This window comes from Phaethon lepturus, unplaced genomic scaffold (genome assembly GCF_000687285.1).
Source record: "Phaethon lepturus isolate BGI_N335 unplaced genomic scaffold, ASM68728v1 scaffold1439, whole genome shotgun sequence".
Taxonomy (NCBI): Eukaryota; Metazoa; Chordata; class Aves; order Phaethontiformes; family Phaethontidae; genus Phaethon; species Phaethon lepturus.
The window spans coordinates 56,378-75,436 of record NW_010561067.1 but is presented as its reverse complement, the minus strand read 5'-3'; the positions used below and the strand labels follow the sequence as shown (position 1 = coordinate 75,436).

The 19,059-nt window shown below is 39.5% G+C and overlaps 1 protein-coding gene across 1 annotated transcript in view; it reads left to right on the top strand.

The window, feature by feature from the left end:
- The window catches only part of RSU1 (Ras suppressor protein 1), a 105,392-nt gene that overhangs the window by 35,316 nt on the left and 51,017 nt on the right, over window positions 1-19,059 (top strand). Inside the window, exon 7 of the mRNA XM_010293849.1 lies at window positions 2,293-2,425. Within this exon, the coding sequence (XP_010292151.1) occupies window positions 2,293-2,425 (133 nt within the window). The remainder of the gene's footprint in view (window positions 1-2,292; window positions 2,426-19,059) is intronic.

Sequence of the window (19,059 nt, the reverse complement as noted above, 5' to 3'; positions counted from 1 at the left end):
AATATCTCTACCTGTCCCCAATGCGTTTTGGGGAAAAACAGAAGGCGGAGGAAAGTGAAGTGATTGCTTTGGTATGGGGACTTAACAGTTCCTTTTGCTTGAGCAGCCCTCTTTTTGCTGTAAGATTTCTTTGGCTTTAATAGAATAGTGGTTTTTTATAATTAATTATGTTTAAGTGGGCCATGTGGTATTTGGAAGGGAAGTGGGCACACTCCGCTGTGGGGATGGAAGCATACAGCAGTGTCCCCTGGGTGGCGGATTTCTGATGCAGCTCGGGAGGAGAGGATTCAGCTGAGACCCTGGCTATTGAGATTTTGGGAATGCATGACTTATTCCTGTAAGCAGCATTGAATTTGACCCATGATGGGGTCAAGCTTGCCTCCCCAAATTCAACTATTTTTATTAGTTGTACATAGATTGATCGTTTCACCTGGATGCAGTACTTGCAGAGCTGTAATTACAAGTGAGTGCTTACCACATTGGTAGTTTTGGACAGCAAGGTATGTGGGATTTTTTTGCAGGTAATAAAATGGAAAATCCAATTTGCAATTGCAAAGCAAGTCCCTGAGCGATGCATGATCTTCATAGCCGCGCTGGTCAGAGGGCTACGGCTAATCACAGTGCTGGCTTGCTTCCCCGGTGGCCTGAAAACCGAAGAGCGAGCAGCCTTGAGCCAGCCAGCACAGATGCAGACACACCAGTTTCTAGCTTATTAGGTCCTCTTTGTCACAGTACTTAATCCTGCTCCCTGATCCTTGTTAGAACAGGGCTGCTGAGTCCCTTAATAAAGGAGATGGGTGCGAGGCTCCTAACGAGGCGCGCTGAAGCGTGAGGCAGCGAGGGCAATTGCCGCCTGACTGACAGAGGGGTGAAATGCTCCCTGCCTGTTGTTATTTCAAAAGAACAGGCCTCAGACAGCTGACAGATGAGCTTGCCGAGGTGATGGTGACTTGTTGATAGGCCGATATGAGATGCTTGACATCTTTTCACACAGCATAATGGTCTGTCTTTACTCAAATTGTGTTAACCCTTTTTGCGGAGAGAAACACGTCAAGGATTAGCTGCAACGTAGAGCATGCACCCAAATGGCCAGCAAGCGTGTGGCTTGCAGCGGCTCCCGTAACATGCGTGTGTGTTCATGCTACTGACACGAGTGCCTTTAATTTTGAAAAACTGGCACATCAGGTTGATTTCAGATTTCTGTGACAGCTTGGCTCAGTCTTCCAAACCTTGTCTTTTTTTGTTTTGCTTTGTTTCTCATAGTTAAAGATTTTTTTTTTATTTGTTACTTTAGCTTTCAAGGGGGAGGGTATGCATCTCTTCATCATAAAATTCACAAAAATATCTTTTAAATGGTAGCACAGATTTCTTATTTTAATATGAGGAAAATATTTCAATGGCTAGACTGTCCTGGAATTCAGCCTGTTGTATCCATAGTCATGAGGAATTTGAGTAGAGCCTGTACTGTTTTGGTTTTGTGTGGTAAACATTTACCAAACAAACAAAAATACCTCAAGCAAACCCCTGGAATGCCTCTTAAGTCTTCCTGTCAACAGAATAGGTAAAACTGGCATGCTGCAAGAATGACATTTTTTTTGTTTTTCCTCAGTATAGAGAACTATAAGCACAGATCAGTGGTAGGATCTCGGTACAAACAACATGTTGGGCACTGGGAGGGCAAAAGCCTGTTTGGCATCGCTTGTTGACGTTACGCTTGGAGCCATGATCAAGAAAAACTTTGCAATGCTAAACTTCAGCAGAGCAAACTCCTGCCACAGCATCGTTCTCCTTTCATTCCTGCAAGCCATGGTGGAGAGGAATACTGTGCTGAGTTGTCTCATAGGCCTGAAGATTATGTTTAATGATTGAGACACTTACTGCTGCAACAGAGCTAGGGGGTTCCAAGTTAGAAATCGGGAAGCCCCAAGTTCTACTGCCATTGTTCTGCCTGTGCTGAGTGAATTTACTCACCTGCAGAAGGACACCCCAACACCTATGCACTATTAAGCCCTGTTTAAGACCAATTTGATGAAGAAATATTATATTCAGTGGGCCGAGTTCAATCCTGTTGTGCAATATGTAGTAGCACTGTGAAATGAATAGAGTGGAACTGCAACCATCATGGTGGGAGCTGCTATGTCCTTTTCCTCTCCACTAAGACTGAAATATTTGCGTGTATTATGGTTGTACTCTGAAATGATTGAAAAGTTTTATATTCACAGCAACATATTTCTTTCAAATTTTTCTGATTTCAGAATTTTTTCATATGCCGTTTTGTTTAATCCCTTTCAGGTAATTTGGATTTGACTGGTCAAAAGCAAGTCTTCAAAGCAGAGAACAACCCTTGGGTTACCCCTATTGCTGACCAGTTCCAGCTGGGAGTATCTCATGTTTTTGAATACATACGTTCAGAAACATATAAATAGTAAGTATTGCTCTACTGTAGCTGTGGTGTTGTTTTTTTTTCCTGTAACGTGTTTGGCAAATTGTTATCAGCTACACGCTTCTTCCATGATCCATGCAGTAACTTGGTATTCAGGGCAAATATGCAAACCTGTACATTTATATTAAGGAATTTGCTGACAAGAAGGTAAAGAAGTGTGATTTAGACATGTTAGGAAAGCACAAAGGCTGTTTGATATTGTCCTGCATTTGTTGTTCATTTCGAAGAGCTATTAAGTAACATGAGAAATGTAAAAGAGCAAGCATTACAAGCCTTTGGGAAGTGATAATTTTAAGTATGTACAGTAACATTTTATAGATTGAAATAGATATTTATTAATGGTTTTGGATGCAGGTTATGTTTTGAAAGAGATGTCCAGAATTCAAACCTGTATTGATCTGGACTAGTTTGCAAAAGTCTACAACCATGGTAACTCAAATACAGTTACTAGTACTTTCTTCAACAGTGTAATTGGAAAAAAAATAAAACTCATGCTGGGACTTCTCCATTTTAATTCAAAATTCTATGTACAAATGCTAAGCACTTGTTTAGGGAATAATGTCTTCAATCATTTACTGAATTGAAATATTTCTTCTCAGTAAAAATTTCTATGTTATCAGTCCACGGTAATACTTTAGATGGGAAGTCTTTCTGTGTGTCTGACAACAACCTTGATGTTGTCTTCCTAGAAGCAACAGGTAGTACAAGACATAGTACAAACCTCTAGGTTGGAAAGTGAGTTTTTGCATTTCCCTTTTATTTAAAAAATACATTTTAATAATTTGAAGCATTTCTGACAATATTTTATATGGTAGCTGTCTGAACTCAATTACCAAAGGAGGGTATTCACAAGTGAAGGTTTTGGGATTCCAACTAAGTAACTGAGATGTAAATTTCCATATGAAACTAAATCATCCAGCAGCAGCTTTTGTAGGCTGTTCTTCATTTACAGAATTTAAGTGAAAGGGATCACAGATGGGAGAGTGGTTACAAAAATTGCGTGTCTCAGAAGTGTTCTGATATTTATGCAGTAATAAGTGTTCTCAGGATAGATTTATTCATAGATTTAAGTAGGCTGCAACACCCTTCTTCCAGTAGTACTCTGTACTACAGACACGGGGAGGGAAGCATCTGTCTGTCTCCTTAGACCATCCCCTCCCCACAGTCCGTTGTGTAGCTGCATCTAGATTTCCTGATAATGTTTTGTAATTTTTTTTTATTGCTAGTTTTATATTTCTGTTTGAGCCATGTAGATTAGGGACCCTCAAGCTGTTCTCACAGGGACAGCTCTGGGCATCATGAGGACAGCAAAGTTTCATGGACTGAAGTGCAGTTTTAAGAATTTGACCCATATTCAATTTGGGGGGAGTGGGGGGCTGTGGGGTAGGTATCGATAATTAAAAAAAAAACCAAAAAACAAAACAAAACAAAAAAAAAAACAAACAAACAAACAAAAAAAACCCACAAAAAACCCACCAAGATTTTGTAAGTGTGGCTATATTAAACTGCTCTGGCAACTTTCCTCGTGCAAAACAGACATAAAAGGTTCTGTAATTCATCACTTTCCTCAACTATTGCGCTTTGTTTTAAATTAGCCATATTATGTTTGCTGTCTTGTTCTTTGCTGAGGTGTAACAGTGTCTTATCGGCTAATAGGCTCATTTTGATTTTGTCCACAGTAAATATTTGAAGCTTGTATAGTTAACAGTGTAAGCAAAATCAGACTCTACCCGTTACTAGGGGGGAAAAAGTAAAATCAAAGAATCTTTCCATGGCTAGCTCATGGCTTCTATTTTGATCTTAGAAGCTTATTCAGTTAAAATGTCATCATTTTGAAAGATTAGTGATGAAAACCAAATGCATGCAGATGGTAATAATTAGATGCAATTTTTTTTATATCCAGCATATAACCACTTTATATTTAAACCATAAATTAAAAATACGTGTATAATTTTGTTAGAATCCCAGTAGCAACTTCTTTTGATTCTTGATTATACTTGTTTCACGCATTATAAAGAGAGTTTGCAGATTTTTCCAGCTGAAAAAATTGTACTTTTTATTTGTGGTTTCCTTTGAATATGTGATCTGAGAATTACTTGGATGCCACCTGCTACAGACATTTTTCTCTTGCATTTGATTTTAGGTGTTAAAACTCATAGGCAATGGCATAATCTAGGTAACAGGTCTAGTAGCATTATTGTGCGCAAAAGCAAATAAGGTGTGAACACAGAAGAAATGAAAACTCCTTTTTTGTGATGAAATGTTGATGTTTTCCCACTAACAACTATACACCACCTTCAACTTTCTTTTTCTTTCAGAGCCTGTGTCCAGGTGCTGTGTCTTTTTTTTCATTAAGCAAATCACAAGGTTGAGATGTGAATGTAGTAATTTTCTCTGTAGATATCTAACTAAGCAAAATTGAGCTCTTGGGTTTTGTGGGTTTTTTTGATCATTCAGCCAAAAGAAAAAATTAAAAATTAACTTGCAAGATTTGATACACCCAGCCAGCTTAACTTTTATTCTGAGACAAAGCAGTGCAGCTAAATGGATGATCGGATAGAATGCTGTTTAGATAACCTCACTTGCAACACTGAGGAGAGAGGACTGCTCACATACCTTAGCAGCTGACAATCAGATCAGTAAGTTTATCTTCAGGTACTTTCATAAACCAGGAACTATGCATCTATATGGTAGATGGATTTTGAGCTCCAGAGATGGTAATTGTCTCACATGCCCATTGCTTTTGCTGGCTGATTGGAAATATTGATTTTACTTTGTTTACAAGTCTAACATTGTCTATACTAAGCTAAGACAGAGAGGGTATGCTCATACAATCACAAGTGCCAAGTTTCAGGGGCTTAGCAAGTTACGTTTCACTAAGTGGGTTTATGCTAATACAGTTTATTTTGTGTTTGCAATGACTAGAACATCATATTTATTCAGTTGCTGTTATCTCAGCCAGAAAGCGGTAGCTCAGTAAGTCTTGGCAGTGCACTCAGTCACGTTACTGAACTTTGAGGTTTCTACTGATGGCTGGCGCAAACCATAACTGGATGCTGCCGTCGGTATCAGAGGTTTCCACTCAGGTTCTGTGAGGTTGCACTTGTGAAGCAACTACCAAATAGATCACAGGCCTCTTCAGTCCTTCGTGAAATGTGCTGGCTGGTTCAAGCACAGTTAGTGAAAAATTACACCCCATTTTTAGCTTTGTCTTAGGATATTCATGCTCTAGTGATTAATTGGTAAGTAGGAATGACACCCATGAGGGATGATTGTGTCTAAAGATAAAATGTCATTTGTCTCGCATACTTCTACATTTTCATACTCCTGTTCTACGTGGTACTTGCGCACCAAGTATAAAACCAGAATTGCACTTCACTTCAGAAGCGTGTTAGCCAGTAGGACCCTCAGATCAGCTCTTCTTACTTTGTAGCTTCTTTCATTTCCTTTAATTTCCTTACCTTTCATGAGAAATGATGCCAGGTGATTTTTTTTTTTCCAACCATCATTTTTCAAGGAAGACTTGTGCTGACAAAAAGATAGGCCATATATTGTGGCACCAAATGCGTGTGGAGGGGCTCTTAATTCTTAACAGGAAATTCAGCAGCTCTTGGCACTTTGCTAGCTTTTGTTGGCTAAAATATGCCCACTGCACATATCATCCTGTGACAGCATCGTTTGGAAATAGGTCAGTTTGCCAAGTATCTAATGATTCTTAATCTCTGACTGCTGTGCTAACTTTCTGAAAGTTGTTAGCTGAATTTTGACTGTGATTCTACATATACTCAGGAGCTGCCATTAAACTCCCCATGTGGTGTCACGATAGTGTTGAAAAGCAGTTGAAGAACTTGCTCGAACAGTAAAGGGTAATGGCAGCCTCATCTCCTCAAAGGGCTTAGCTAAATGTTTTATTTTTTATTCATGCCTTTAGTCAACTTTCAAAGCGACCTTTATGTTGTAAGCGTATTCTCAGAGGATATTCTCTGTCTGGGGTACTGACAAAGAGATGATGGATTGTATGATTTAGTGGTTACAATGTACTTAGACAAGTGCAGACAGACATGAATGTTTGAAAGAAAACAGTGAACTAAGCTCCTGTGAAGAACTGAAATCCTGTGATGCTCATCAGGATCAGTGTAAGATAATTAGTGATTTGATTAAGATGAGGTAAAGCTGAGATGTGCAGTTGGTATCAGTGGGTGGGTTTGGTGGCTGGCATTTACAGCAAAGTTAATCCAGAAAGCTGCTCTACATACATTTCTGGCATTAATCACGTGCTTTTGATCAATCTTCATGTGAAACTTGCTCTTTGCCTGTTTGTCCTTCTAATAGGAAAGGTAATGATTTTGCTTTTATCACAACAGACTCTCCTGCAGTCGTCGTCACCTGATAGTGTAATCTCAGCTAAAACAAAATAATTTGGTAGGTCCTGAGTGCTTAGAATAGCATTCAGACTTCTAGCATTTTTAAGCTGTCGTTGAACCCAGCAATCACTTTTTAACACTTTATTTAATGATTGTTGTCTCCCTGTTTGACCTCCTTATTCCAGTGACGCAGAATTATGATAGAAGGGTCTCTGTTTGTTAAGTTTCTAGAAAGCAGGTTTTCCCCACAACGCAGTCAATTTGGAGTTGAGAGTCTCAACAAGATGTTTTGCGAAAGGAAGTAAGTTGCACTTTTCACATTTCCATCAGGAAAGGCAGTAGAAAGAGCAAGCCACTTTGTGTGGACTGACACATTAACTCTTAGCGGAGGGAAGGGTTTGACAAGTGCTGTGCTGAGCATGTATCGCTTGGCAGCATGGGACCGTAGGTTTCCCTGGGCAGGCTGCTCTGTGCTAAGCATTGTAATTGAAAACCTCATTTTATCATCAGTGACAGTCTGGAAAAATCCACTTTTGATTCAGTCCTCTCTTTAAGAGACAATCTTCACAGCTTTCTTCTTGAGAATGAAGTACTGGACCCCACTGTTATTTAGCAGCTACTTCCAGGGCAGCAGACACAGGTCATGAAGTAAGAGATTCTTCTTCTGGGTTGTATTAACGGAAGAGTATTTCAGCATTTATTTTTAACAACTAGAGGAGACTGGCAAGATGCTTGGAGTCATGCACTAGAATATAAATAGTATCCTGAAATAATTCCTGTTCTTATTCCACAGTTGTTAAGCCTATATAATTTCAGCTGCACAATTTACATCCAAGTTGTAATGATGATGATTGGTAAAACCACATGTCATGGAGTGGAAAAGAGGTCAAACAAATAAAAAATCCATGTGTTGGTGGTTGGGGAGCATTCTGAGGAAGTGGGAATTGCCAGCAGCTCAGATGGAGACATCAGCAGATTGAACTGGTAGGAGGAGAGACTGTCCTGGAATGTTGTTACTTGTGCAGCACAGTCTTGGGCCTGCAAGAATTTAATTTTTTTAAGTTAGCACAAAAAGCAGGAGTATTTCAGTGACATTTGCTGGTGACACAAAGCTAGCAGCACAGAAGAGAATCAGCACATGACACAGGAAGAATTAGCAAATGAAGAGTAAGACTTGGGTGTATTAGTTGCAGGTTTTCTGTGAGCCACCAGTGTGATACGCTGGAGTGAGGAAAAGATAGAGAGGCACATCGCCAGAGCTAGGCTAAGAGAGTGGAAATTATCCACCACAGAAGAGGAGACACTATGCAGTTCTGCTCATCATGTTCATGAAAGATGAATTCAGGCAGGAACAGGCAAAGTGAGGAAGGATAATAGCATGATAAAAAGAATTAAGAGCCAAGAGGAGATTTCAAAGGTATTTGGTTTATTTAGCAAAGCAGAGACTGGTAATGGAGATCACTGCTGTCATTGTGAGGGAGAGGAGGAGGAAAAGACTTCATTCAAGGCCTTAAAAAAAAAAAAAGGTAGATATAAGAACAAATTTAAATAAGGTGGTCAGGTGTATATTTGAAGGAAGGTCTCTAATTATTAAGGGAGCAAGGTAATAACCTTCTGATACAAATAGCCTTCTGACAAAAGAAATGAAAGCCAAAATCCTGTTTCTTTCAAAGTGAGCACTGATCAGTTTGAACAGGAGTATGTGACGTGATTGCTTCTGGCAGAGGGCGGCATGTCTGTAATGCAGCAGACTTTTATGCTCCTGTATTCATGTCTCCTGGTTTTCCCTATATATTTAGGTAACTGCAGTGCAATTGACATTATGCTGAAGGAGGCAAAGCTCTGTTGTCTGTTAATATAAATAAGGCAAAAGATTATTTTGCATTTTTCCTGCATTTAATAACGTGTTCAAATAAACATATACGGCATTTTTGCACAATAGTTTAAAATAACTAAAAATTTTTAATAAAACTAATAATTACTTGTTATTATATAAATTATATATTCATTAGGAAAAAATTTATTTGGGGCTATACAAATCTTCATAATATTCCTTTCTCCACTTAGGTTGAAGAGATACATAGAGAGAATGCTTCTCTTTGGCTGTCTTTAAGTAAAATTATATAACTTCTTGTATTATTCAGTCATCATCTAATCTTGTAACAATGCCAAAAAGAAGTGAATTGAGCACAGTATGATCTCAGGAGTAGTTTCTAATGGTGAGTATTCTGGACTCTCTGCGGGAAATAAAAATGGTAGAGAAGAACACAGATCAATTGTTTTAAACATCTGTCCTGGTTTCAGCCAGGATGGAGTTAATTTTCTTCACAGAAGCTAGTGTGAGGCTATGTTTTGGATTTGGATTGAGGAAGTGTTGATAAGGTGCTGCTGTTTTGAGCTGTTGCTAAGTGGTCAAGGACAGTCCAGCTCCTCGTGCTGGCCTGCTAGCAAGAAGGCTCGGGGTGCACGGGGAGCTGCGAGGGGACACAGCTGAGACAGCTGACCCAGGCTGGCTAAAGGGATATTCCCTACCATATGATGTCATGCTCAGTATAGAAAGCGGTGATGAAGGAAGGGGTGGAGGGACATTCAGAGTGATGGCGTCTGTCTTCCCAAGAAACCATTACGCGCGATGGAGCCCTGCTTCCCTGGAGATGGCTGAACACCTGCCTGCCCATGGGGAGTGGTGAATGGATTCCTTGTTTTGCTTTTGCTTGCGTGTGCGGCTTTTGCTTTGCCTGTTAGACTGTCTTTATCTCAAACCATGAGTTTCCTCACTTTTACTCTTCCAGTTCTCTCCCCCGTCCCACCGTGGGGGAGTGAGCGAGCAGCTGTGTGGGGCTTAGTCGCCAGCTGAGACTAAACCATGACAATGTGTAGATTTGATTCAAAGGAGTACGGTTTGGTGCCTCAGATGTTTGTATGACGCAGAGAGGTCAACGAAGATTTAAAGAACTTGGATAGTGTGAGTCTACCTTGCCTTGCTAAGAAAAAGATGCCATAATAAATGCTATTTTTCTTCTCTATTTTTCTTTTCTTTTGTCACTCATATTCTTCGGTAGTTTGTGGAGTAGAAGGCTTCATTCGTTAGTTTTCTTCTAGGCTCAGCTCTACAAATCCTTCTAGAACAGGTATTCTCATTGTTCCTAGGGGGATTGCTCTTGTACATGTGCTCATAGGATGAAGCCATAGTAAATACTTCTTTTCCTTTCTCATTTGCACAGTGTGGTTGTCCTGGGCCCTGTACAAGAAGTAAGATGGTGTTTTGTGTCCAACAGTCCGTTGCTGGAGCTCACTCCTTTATTTCGGTAACTTTTTAGCCTAGCGTCTTTACCGTTTGGCCTCTGATGTGGATGCACCATCTTGCCAGTGGTAACTGTGACCTCTGTGACCACCCTGTATTTTAGGGTGGTTTCAAAGACTGGGTAAAGATAGCAGAAAAGAGACGACCTCAGTGATCTACCTTAGATGAGATTGTCTGAGATGCCACATCTCCTGTGAAGATGAACTTAGGGCAAATTAAGCTTTCCTCAAAGGATGGCAGGAAGCAAGATCCATCATAGCTAAGAAATAAACAAGTGTTAACAATCCTAGTTCACACATTTTGATAACATACCAGTAAAAAATTTTAATTAACCAGTAAAAATCTTTTATCAACCTGATGTGGGGAAATATAAAAATGTCATTTATGTTTGGTTCAGTTGTATCAAAGGCATGGAACTGTGTATTTTATATGAAAACACTGATTCGTATTCCAACCAAATGTTGTATTTATTGGCTGTATTTTAAAAATTGATAAATATATTAGTACATTATTTCCAAAAGGGAAAATAGATGACTCACAGTCCTGACATCTTTAGACAACATTTACATGCAAATCTGTAACTCTTCCCTTAAGAAGAGCAAACTGGAACCCATGTTGAAAGATAAACAAGACAAACAGTATCTCTGTATATTTGTGTTTATATATTACTAAGATGGATATGTAATAAAAACAAAGCTATCACTGCTGTATCTGACAGATACAGATACTGCACATATAAATACTGGCCTAACTACTGATATTACCATTCCCTTTGATGTGAACTTTCATATAAAGTTTAGAATATTATGCAGTAATCCATTTACCATGTCAGGGATGATAACCCAGGGCTTAAGTCACGGGGGCAGATGTCTAGGGTTGTGTTAGAAGCAGAACTGGAATGAAGAAGTGAGGAAGGTGCAGGAGCTGAGGACTTGATGAAACCAAAGGTAGGGAAACAGCGGCATTAGGATACAGGATTTGAGTAGGGAAGAGCAAGGCAAGATCAGTAGCAGAGTTAAAAATCAGTGGCAATTATGGTAAAATCCAAAATGAGAAACAGGTAGGGATGTCAAAGAAGCTGGTAAGAAACAGAATCAAGGACCTGGCCTAGAGGACTGGGGTCTTAGCAAACAAGCAAGGTGCGAGATGTGCAGCTGCAGGCAAGTGGCACCCTGAGGAGCAAAAATGATAGGTGGGATTGTGTAAAGTATGTGCAGTGGGAAAGAGGGCCGATCCAAAGTGGGAGCTGTCTTGTTAGTCATGGGAGAGACTGGTTATGGCTATCTGATTATGATAAATCCTAGAAATTAAATGGGCCATTCTCTTAACTGTGATAGTCAGATTATTAATAATGATGAAGGAAGGGAAGTCATGTTCTGTTATGCTTCTGTTCTATGTTCAGTGCAAGCAGGACGATCTTTTAGGGAAGACAAGTTCTTTCTCAGTCCACTAAGTAGAAGCCTGACTAACACTTTGTTGTGAGAAATGGTTTTAAACCTTCAGGCCTGTGGACGTGCACTCAGAAGGTTTAGGAGACTTGACTGACAGTGTCTGGAATCACCAAAGTTCAGTCTTAATTAAATGGTGGTGTCAGGGAAATGCCAAAAAGTAACAGAAGTGCTGGTATCCTTCCAACATCAAGGAAGGCAAACAGACTAAACTGGGTTTAGTCTGACATCAATTTTGGCTTAAATAGTGAAGAGGAGACATGGCATTCTACTAGTGAAGATTTAAAGAATATGACTTTAGTATGAATATAATTCGTACAATTAAGGCATAAATATGACTTTGAGAACTATTTCCTAGAGAAACATTATAAATTTAGTTGGTCAAGGCAACTCTTTTAGCTACATAGAATTTTGTGAAACATGCAGCTTCTACAGCTGTACAACCTTCTCATTAGAAAATGAGCACTGTATAATGTTAATAAACCACTAAGAAGAATTAACAACTGGCTGATAGGTCTTGGGAGATAATAACCAACAAGGACATTTCTGGTGAGCTCCACGCAGATCTGACCTGGAACCATTCAATGTTCTCGTCAGGTATTTGGACACAAATACACGGTTGTTTCTGACTAAAAATTCTAGGCGACCTAGAAGGTGGTTAAAGACAACAGTGAAAATATGGGCTGTTCTGGATCACTTAATGAACTGTGCCTGTGCATAATTTTTTGTAAAGCTGATCAAGGAAGGAGTTATGTATCTGTGAATAAGACATGCACGATACACCATGCGTTGTGGTTATGATTATGGGAGGAGATAAAAAGGAGTGAATACTGGTTTCCAGAAAGCAGTTGGCTCTGAAAAATGTTTTAAGTAATATAACTGAAGTGCACTGTCAGCTTGCAGTTCAATGCTGTATCTGAAAGGCCTAAAAGGAGCCTTGGGTTAGTGAGTACAGGAATAGGAACTTATACTTTCAACATCAGCTGAGGCTGATACAAATTCAGTTCTGGTGTCAGTAGTTTTAAGGGATTTAAAAATGTATTTAGATATGGGCACCTCAAAATTATTTGAGAGCAGAATTCAAGCAGGTTAAGAAAATAAAGCAAGGTAGAACCATGTAAAAGGATGCTTATTAGGGCAAGCTGCCAGGGAGTGTAGCAGATTCGTTTTCTCTTCTTGTGCTCTGATTGCTTCAGGAGGCTTTCTGGGAAAATGTGTTTTAGAGCAACATCTTGGTATGAAAGTTACTGTATGAACTATGATGGCTTTTAATACATCATACCTAGTATACAAAGATGATGTTCTATTGCCTGATTTTAGACTTCACCAGAACTGCCACAATTTTAAGGCCTCGTATCCAGTAGTGTGCTTCGCTGCTGTAGCTGCTGTGGGCTGGTGGGTCCACCTCCTTGTCTCCAGTGGATTCAAGCGGTTTTCTCAACATTTCTGGGTAGTGTTGTTGCTAACCAAAGGCAATGTGTCCAAAATGCATGCAATTAAGAAACTTGACTGATGTTCTCTGAAGGTGGCTTGAGAACAGAACTTGGACTTTACAGTAGGTGACAAAAAGGATGCAGCATTTTGAAGAAAATCTTTGAGACTGCAACAAGGAGTAAAATAAATAGGAAATGGCAGACAAAACATACTAATTGAGAACTAATGGGGAAAACATGTTGGTAGCAATAAGGGTTTTCTGGTAAACTTGTGCAGCTAACAGTAAGTGGTGGTGAGCCTGTTAACCCTTTGTAATCTTCAAAATTCAGTTGATTTGTTTTCTTGTTCTTTTCTTCAGATTGGTTCTTTACAGCCAAACAAGAAGAGTTACTGCACACGTTTGCTGGTTTTATTTGAGAGATAAATTAAAAAGTGGCGCTTTTATAATCAAGCAGAACCATCTGCAATTTCTATTCTCTACACAGTCATATCTGTTTTATTACGTGCTGGCTTTTATTGAACTCCAGTTTCTTATTTCAGTCTCACATTATCCGAGGGGTTTGTGTGATCTTTAGCAATTTTTTTACCTTACTGGTAAGGTCTATCAGTTAGTGTCCCTAATTTTGTGATTGCTTTTATCAACTGTTTATCTAGTGGAAGGCTGAAATGGGAATGATTCTGGTATAATTTGCTGGAGCCACTTGTAGTGCAAGGTCTGATAAACTTTTTAAAAGCAATGATATTATTTTAGCAGGTATTACTGCCATCCAGTTTATATGCACTTTTACAGCCCCTTATACCTAAGGCACCATGTTGAAAATGGTTATGATCAGATTTCGTTTTAAATTTTTTATTAGTAAAATTAACTTTTTCTTGAAAAATATAACCTGAAAATCAGGAGCTTCTACTGTAGATGACACAGGATTTCTCAGTTCTGCATTTCAATGCTTTCTTCCATCTAGACAGGAAATATCCCTCTGTTAAAGCTGGAGATAGTCAGATTTAGGTCCTGTTTAGGCAAGTCCTTTTGACTACAGATTCACAATGGATTTTTTTCTCTTTTGTACCCAGCCATGTTAATAATTTAACCCTAAAAATGTGATTTACTGAAAATCAGTTAGTATCAAATATCTCAGGAAAAAATATCCTGTAGTTTTTTTTCTTTATTACACTCAGTTGGGAAATAGGGGAAAGAAATTACAGTCTAAAGTGAAGTATGCAGGAGCATAAACAGTAAATAGAATTACTTAGGATACTGACCATTTCAATTGCTTGTGCTTCACCAAAGCAGCATAATAAATGCCAAAATATTAGCCCTCTTCATAGTTTTGCCAGATGTTTTAAGAAGCTGTCTCCAATGCTAGATGTAAACAGCAGCATTTATTTCACTGAATGGGGAACAATGATTCCCTGAATCCGTATTGTTATCCATAAAGCCCACTTATAAATTTATAATCAGATAGGTTTTCAATCCTACAATCATATGTCTTCCAACAAATTGCTGTCACGTGATGGTAAATATATGCAGAAGTAAACGGAGCAAATCCTAAACCCAGTGCTGTAAGTATGGTTCCCCTTGACAGGAAAATGAAAAATTTGATCCCTCCTCATGTTTATACCCGGATCCCTACCTCTGGCCTGCTCCAGTGTCTAGTTTTGTGAGACTTTCTGCACATGAAATGTTTTGGAAAGAGAGTGGGACCACAGAATCCAGGGCTCTTCAAAGATGCATTGCAAGAATGTGCTACATGCAAAGACCCCAGTAAGGTGATATCACAGTTTTGGAAGAATGGGGTTTAAGCATGCGTGTGCCAGTTTTAACTCCTAAAATACATTTCACTTTTACTTACAAAGACTGAAACTCTGAGAAGGCCATTTTCAGTCACCTTTCAACTGGATATAATTTCCAAGCTAAATTTTGAATGTTAGTTTTGATTATTGCAGTTGATATTCCATCTCCTGTTAATTTCTTGGCTGTCCCAAATTTATATTTACTCTAATGTTGACTTTAAAAAAGGAAAGGTATGCAAGGACTGACAGTGATGATCCTGAATATAAATTATATCAAGCAAATTGATGCAAGATAAAATTACCAAATCAACCTTTTTTGTTCTATATTTTATGGAATATCTAATGCCTGTTTGGCAGTAATTTACTCTTGCACATGAATTTCTGACAGTTTCGATTCTTTGGGCTTATTAATCAATGTAGTCAGCACCAGAGCAATTTTTATGAGACTCACTAGTCATAAAAAATTTATTATCAGATAAATCAAAGAAACAACTAGCATCTTAATAGGGTGAACAAAGTGGCATGTAAAAGATCATTCAAGACTACATGTTTTTGACACTTGTGTATTGCATTTGCTGCTAGGGTCAGAGGTTTTGTTCGCACTTTCATTAAAATAGTCATCACTGTGATACAATTGCTTCCTTTTGTGCTAGGCTTTTCTTCCTTCCATTTTTATATATGTGTATGTATATTTCATGTTGGCGCCATTCTGGTAAAGCATGAAACTTCTATGTAAAATGTAATCTAGAACTTTAATTAAAATCTGAAACTTTTATCGTTAGTTGCAGTAAATTGTGTGTGCTTCAGGAGGAAGGGGGGTTGGCAAGTAGTACCGTCATGCCCCGAATATGCTTCAGTGTCTGATCCAGTCGCATAAGGAGCACTGATATTTGTTCCAGTTAAGCCTCTGATGTCTTATTTGATACAGTAATCTTTTTACTTTCTGAAAAGATTACATGTTTTTTGTTTGGTGTTTTAAGGAGAATTTCCCAGTCATACTTTTTGTGGCTGTTGTTGTCATTGGGTGAAGCCAGAGCTGAATACTTCCCAAATCTACCTTTTTGTTAGAGCAAAATGCTTGTCTCGCCAAAATGCTCTTGCATTTAACATTTGCGTTAGTTGAGTCTTCTCCCCAGTCCGTGCACAAGCGATGGGCTTCCCTGGCCCGGCTGGCCTGTTTGACTGCGAGGGGACGCAGCTGCAGGTGTGTGGTAAGAACCTGCTGGTGACAGCACTGGGAGCATGGCTGGTGGCTTCACCTTCCCCTGATAACTGCTGTTGGCTCCCTGGCATGAATGTGTCGGTGGGAAAATGCACGCGCAAGCTGGTAGCCCTGCCCTCAGAGGAGAGCGAGTGTTTGGGGAACGATGAAGACAGAAAATGGCATTGTTTTATGGAGCCTGGCTTCATCTCAGTACTCAAACGTAGGCATGTCAAACAGTCACGAGAAGGATGAAGTCGTCACCTTAGGTTGTCCCTATAGTCAAGGGGCACCTCAAGGGGCCAAGACAGTTCACCAAACAACTAGGTCATGCCCTTGAGGCCCAGAGGGGAAGGCTGGGTCCTTGGCCGTGGCTCCATGGGTGGTATGGTGGTGAAGCAATCGAGTGGCGCCAGCCCGGTGTGTCTAGCCCTGGCTGTGCGTTCCCACCCGCGCCCCCAGGCCAGCGCTGGCTCTCGTGTGACTGCGTAGCACGGGGGCTCAGGGAGCTGATACAGCTGGAAACTAATTGCTTATTTTGGCACGTTTAGTCTGAATGAGGTATGAACTTGAACTTGGTGCCCGACAGCCAGCGCTAGCCCAGAGGGCAGGGGTGCACAGCCATAGGAGAGGTAGCCCAGCTGGGGTAAGTTTAAGTTGCAGGGGGTGGTCACATCAGCCCCTCAGCTGCGCATCCAATTTCAGGAGAACCTGGGTCCTTCTGTGCATTTTTCACTTCTTCATTTAATGCATGCAAACCTCCTATGAGTAGAACGTGAGTGCTTTTAAGAACTTAAAAATAAAAGCTCCCCAACATCGGTGAACTAATGGGAAGTCTGGATTTGTCTATGTGCAGAAAACGGGGGGAGGGAAAAAATCCTGGCAGCTGGCGTATTTCACAGGAATCTGGTGATGCTGAAAATACGCAAGTCTCATTAATGGAGTTAATGTAGCTAGCTTTTGTATGTTTTCCCTAATAAAAAAATAACTGAAGGGAGATGGAATTTATTCTGTGTTAATAACCAGAAAGGATGTTTCTAGATGGCTACCAAGTGATGCAGAACTGTGAACAACACAAAAGAAACCCTACTGTTGCCTCTCCCACCCGACGCATGCTTTATGCATTACCGGAGAAATGTATTTAACTTCAGCATTGTTTTTTTCCTGTCTTTGCAGTCCTAAGTTTGACTGAAAATAGGGCTGTCTATAGGATAAACAGCTTACAGACACACTTGTTTGGTAGCTCTTAAAATTTATCTCTCTGGTTTGATTCTAATTCAAGTGAGTTCTGGCTGAAAATGGCTGCTGTGGATTGTTCACTTAGTGGTGTGTGTAAGGTGTAAGAGAACTATATATAGTTCACGTATTTCTCTTACAGATACAGTGATAGAGGTGTGGTGGTTTTAAAACTAATGATAACATCCAGTAATCGATGCTAACATCTGATTGCAGCTTTAACTCTCTTTACCAGCTTACCTACAGTTTCATCTGTGTGAATCTTCAAGAGTAGATTTTCATCGTCTTATTTTTGAATCAAATCTATAATGAGGCGTGAAAGTTCTAAGCTGGTGTATTTGTCATTAACGTGTCAAAATAACGAACCGTCTCTCTGTATCTTTTATATGGCTGTTGCTCGGCAGCATTTACATTCAGAATAGAAAGGACTAGGCTCTTGTCTTGATTTTAAGGCAGACTGGAGTTTGAACTGGTCCAGGTTTAGGACAGCTTTGTGGTAGAATATGTAAAAATACAGTTCATAGAGCTGTTAAATACTGTGGATTAAAGGCTGTGATTTGGACAGTGGCTCAGGAGGCTTGCCTGAAATACATATGTATTTTAGAGTACTCACAGAGTAAGTCTGGAAGCATCCGTTGGATGAATAGTGAAGTGAGAGTTTGAGATCTAAGGCTTTCTATAAGTTGGAGAGGCATCAGGAAGCTGACAAGGTGTAAGTTAGAATCCCAGTCCTGCGTCTGTCACAGATTTCATGCATAACTTTAGTGAATTCTCTACAGTGACTTCTTCTCAAGGATCTCAGCACAAGGTAACTTTAGCTTAGGGCCGTAAGTTCCTAAAGGTCATACTGTATATGCTACTGAATGCATATACAGTAAACAAAAACATATATCCATTTTACTGTGGAAAATCTGCAGTTCAAAATAGTTTCTTTCTGAAGTTGAAATTCTTGGAAATTCAGTCTGGCATTTCTGGCACTTCACAATTTAGATTTTGATTAATTTCTGTACTCTTTGTTTTAGTTTTGAGACTATTCTGTAGACACATGCCAAAATGAGATTTTAATCACTTCTGGAAAAGTTGGTTTGTACTGCTTTCCTCTTAAGTACGGTCCTGTTCGTATGATGACATACTACCAACTAGATTGCCTTAGAGATTCAGGCGTGCCTATGATCAGAATCTGGCTGATAGTCATGTATCAGTTCCAAGTGATTCACTGCATAGATTCACAGCTTTGGATGTGGCAAATGCGTGTCTGAGAGCTGCAATAATCTGTACATCCCACGTTGTTTTATGGAGGAGAGTTTGCAGGTGAAGATTCTTACGGACCCACTTGAAACCCACAGATGCATTTTATTAGACTAGTGACAGTAACCTGACCACTCACAAATATTTGACGCTTAGTTTGCAAAGATAAACATCTTCCTTTTACATACTGGTGGTGTGTTTGGATTCACATTGGATTATGGCAAGTACTGATGCTTGCTCCTTTTTCTGAAGATTTAATTTTACAAGTATCGCATTGCTTGATTATTATTTTTTTCAGTAATATTTACCTATGGACATACATGCCTGGTGTTCTGTGGCTTATGGTGTCATGAATGGTGATTAAAACTTCATATTCACTCTGCTCAGAACCTCATGCATCCACTAATTTAGATAATTATTCATAAACTTAGTTTCATTACTTCATTACGTTTAATGTTTAGTTTTAATCCTCTGAAACTTGGTTTACTAGAGCCAGGTTTACCCATGTTCACAAAGTAGTATGAGTTGCTTTCAGTACTCCCTCACTGCAAAAGGTATTAACATTTATGTGTAAAAGATGAGACCCTTGT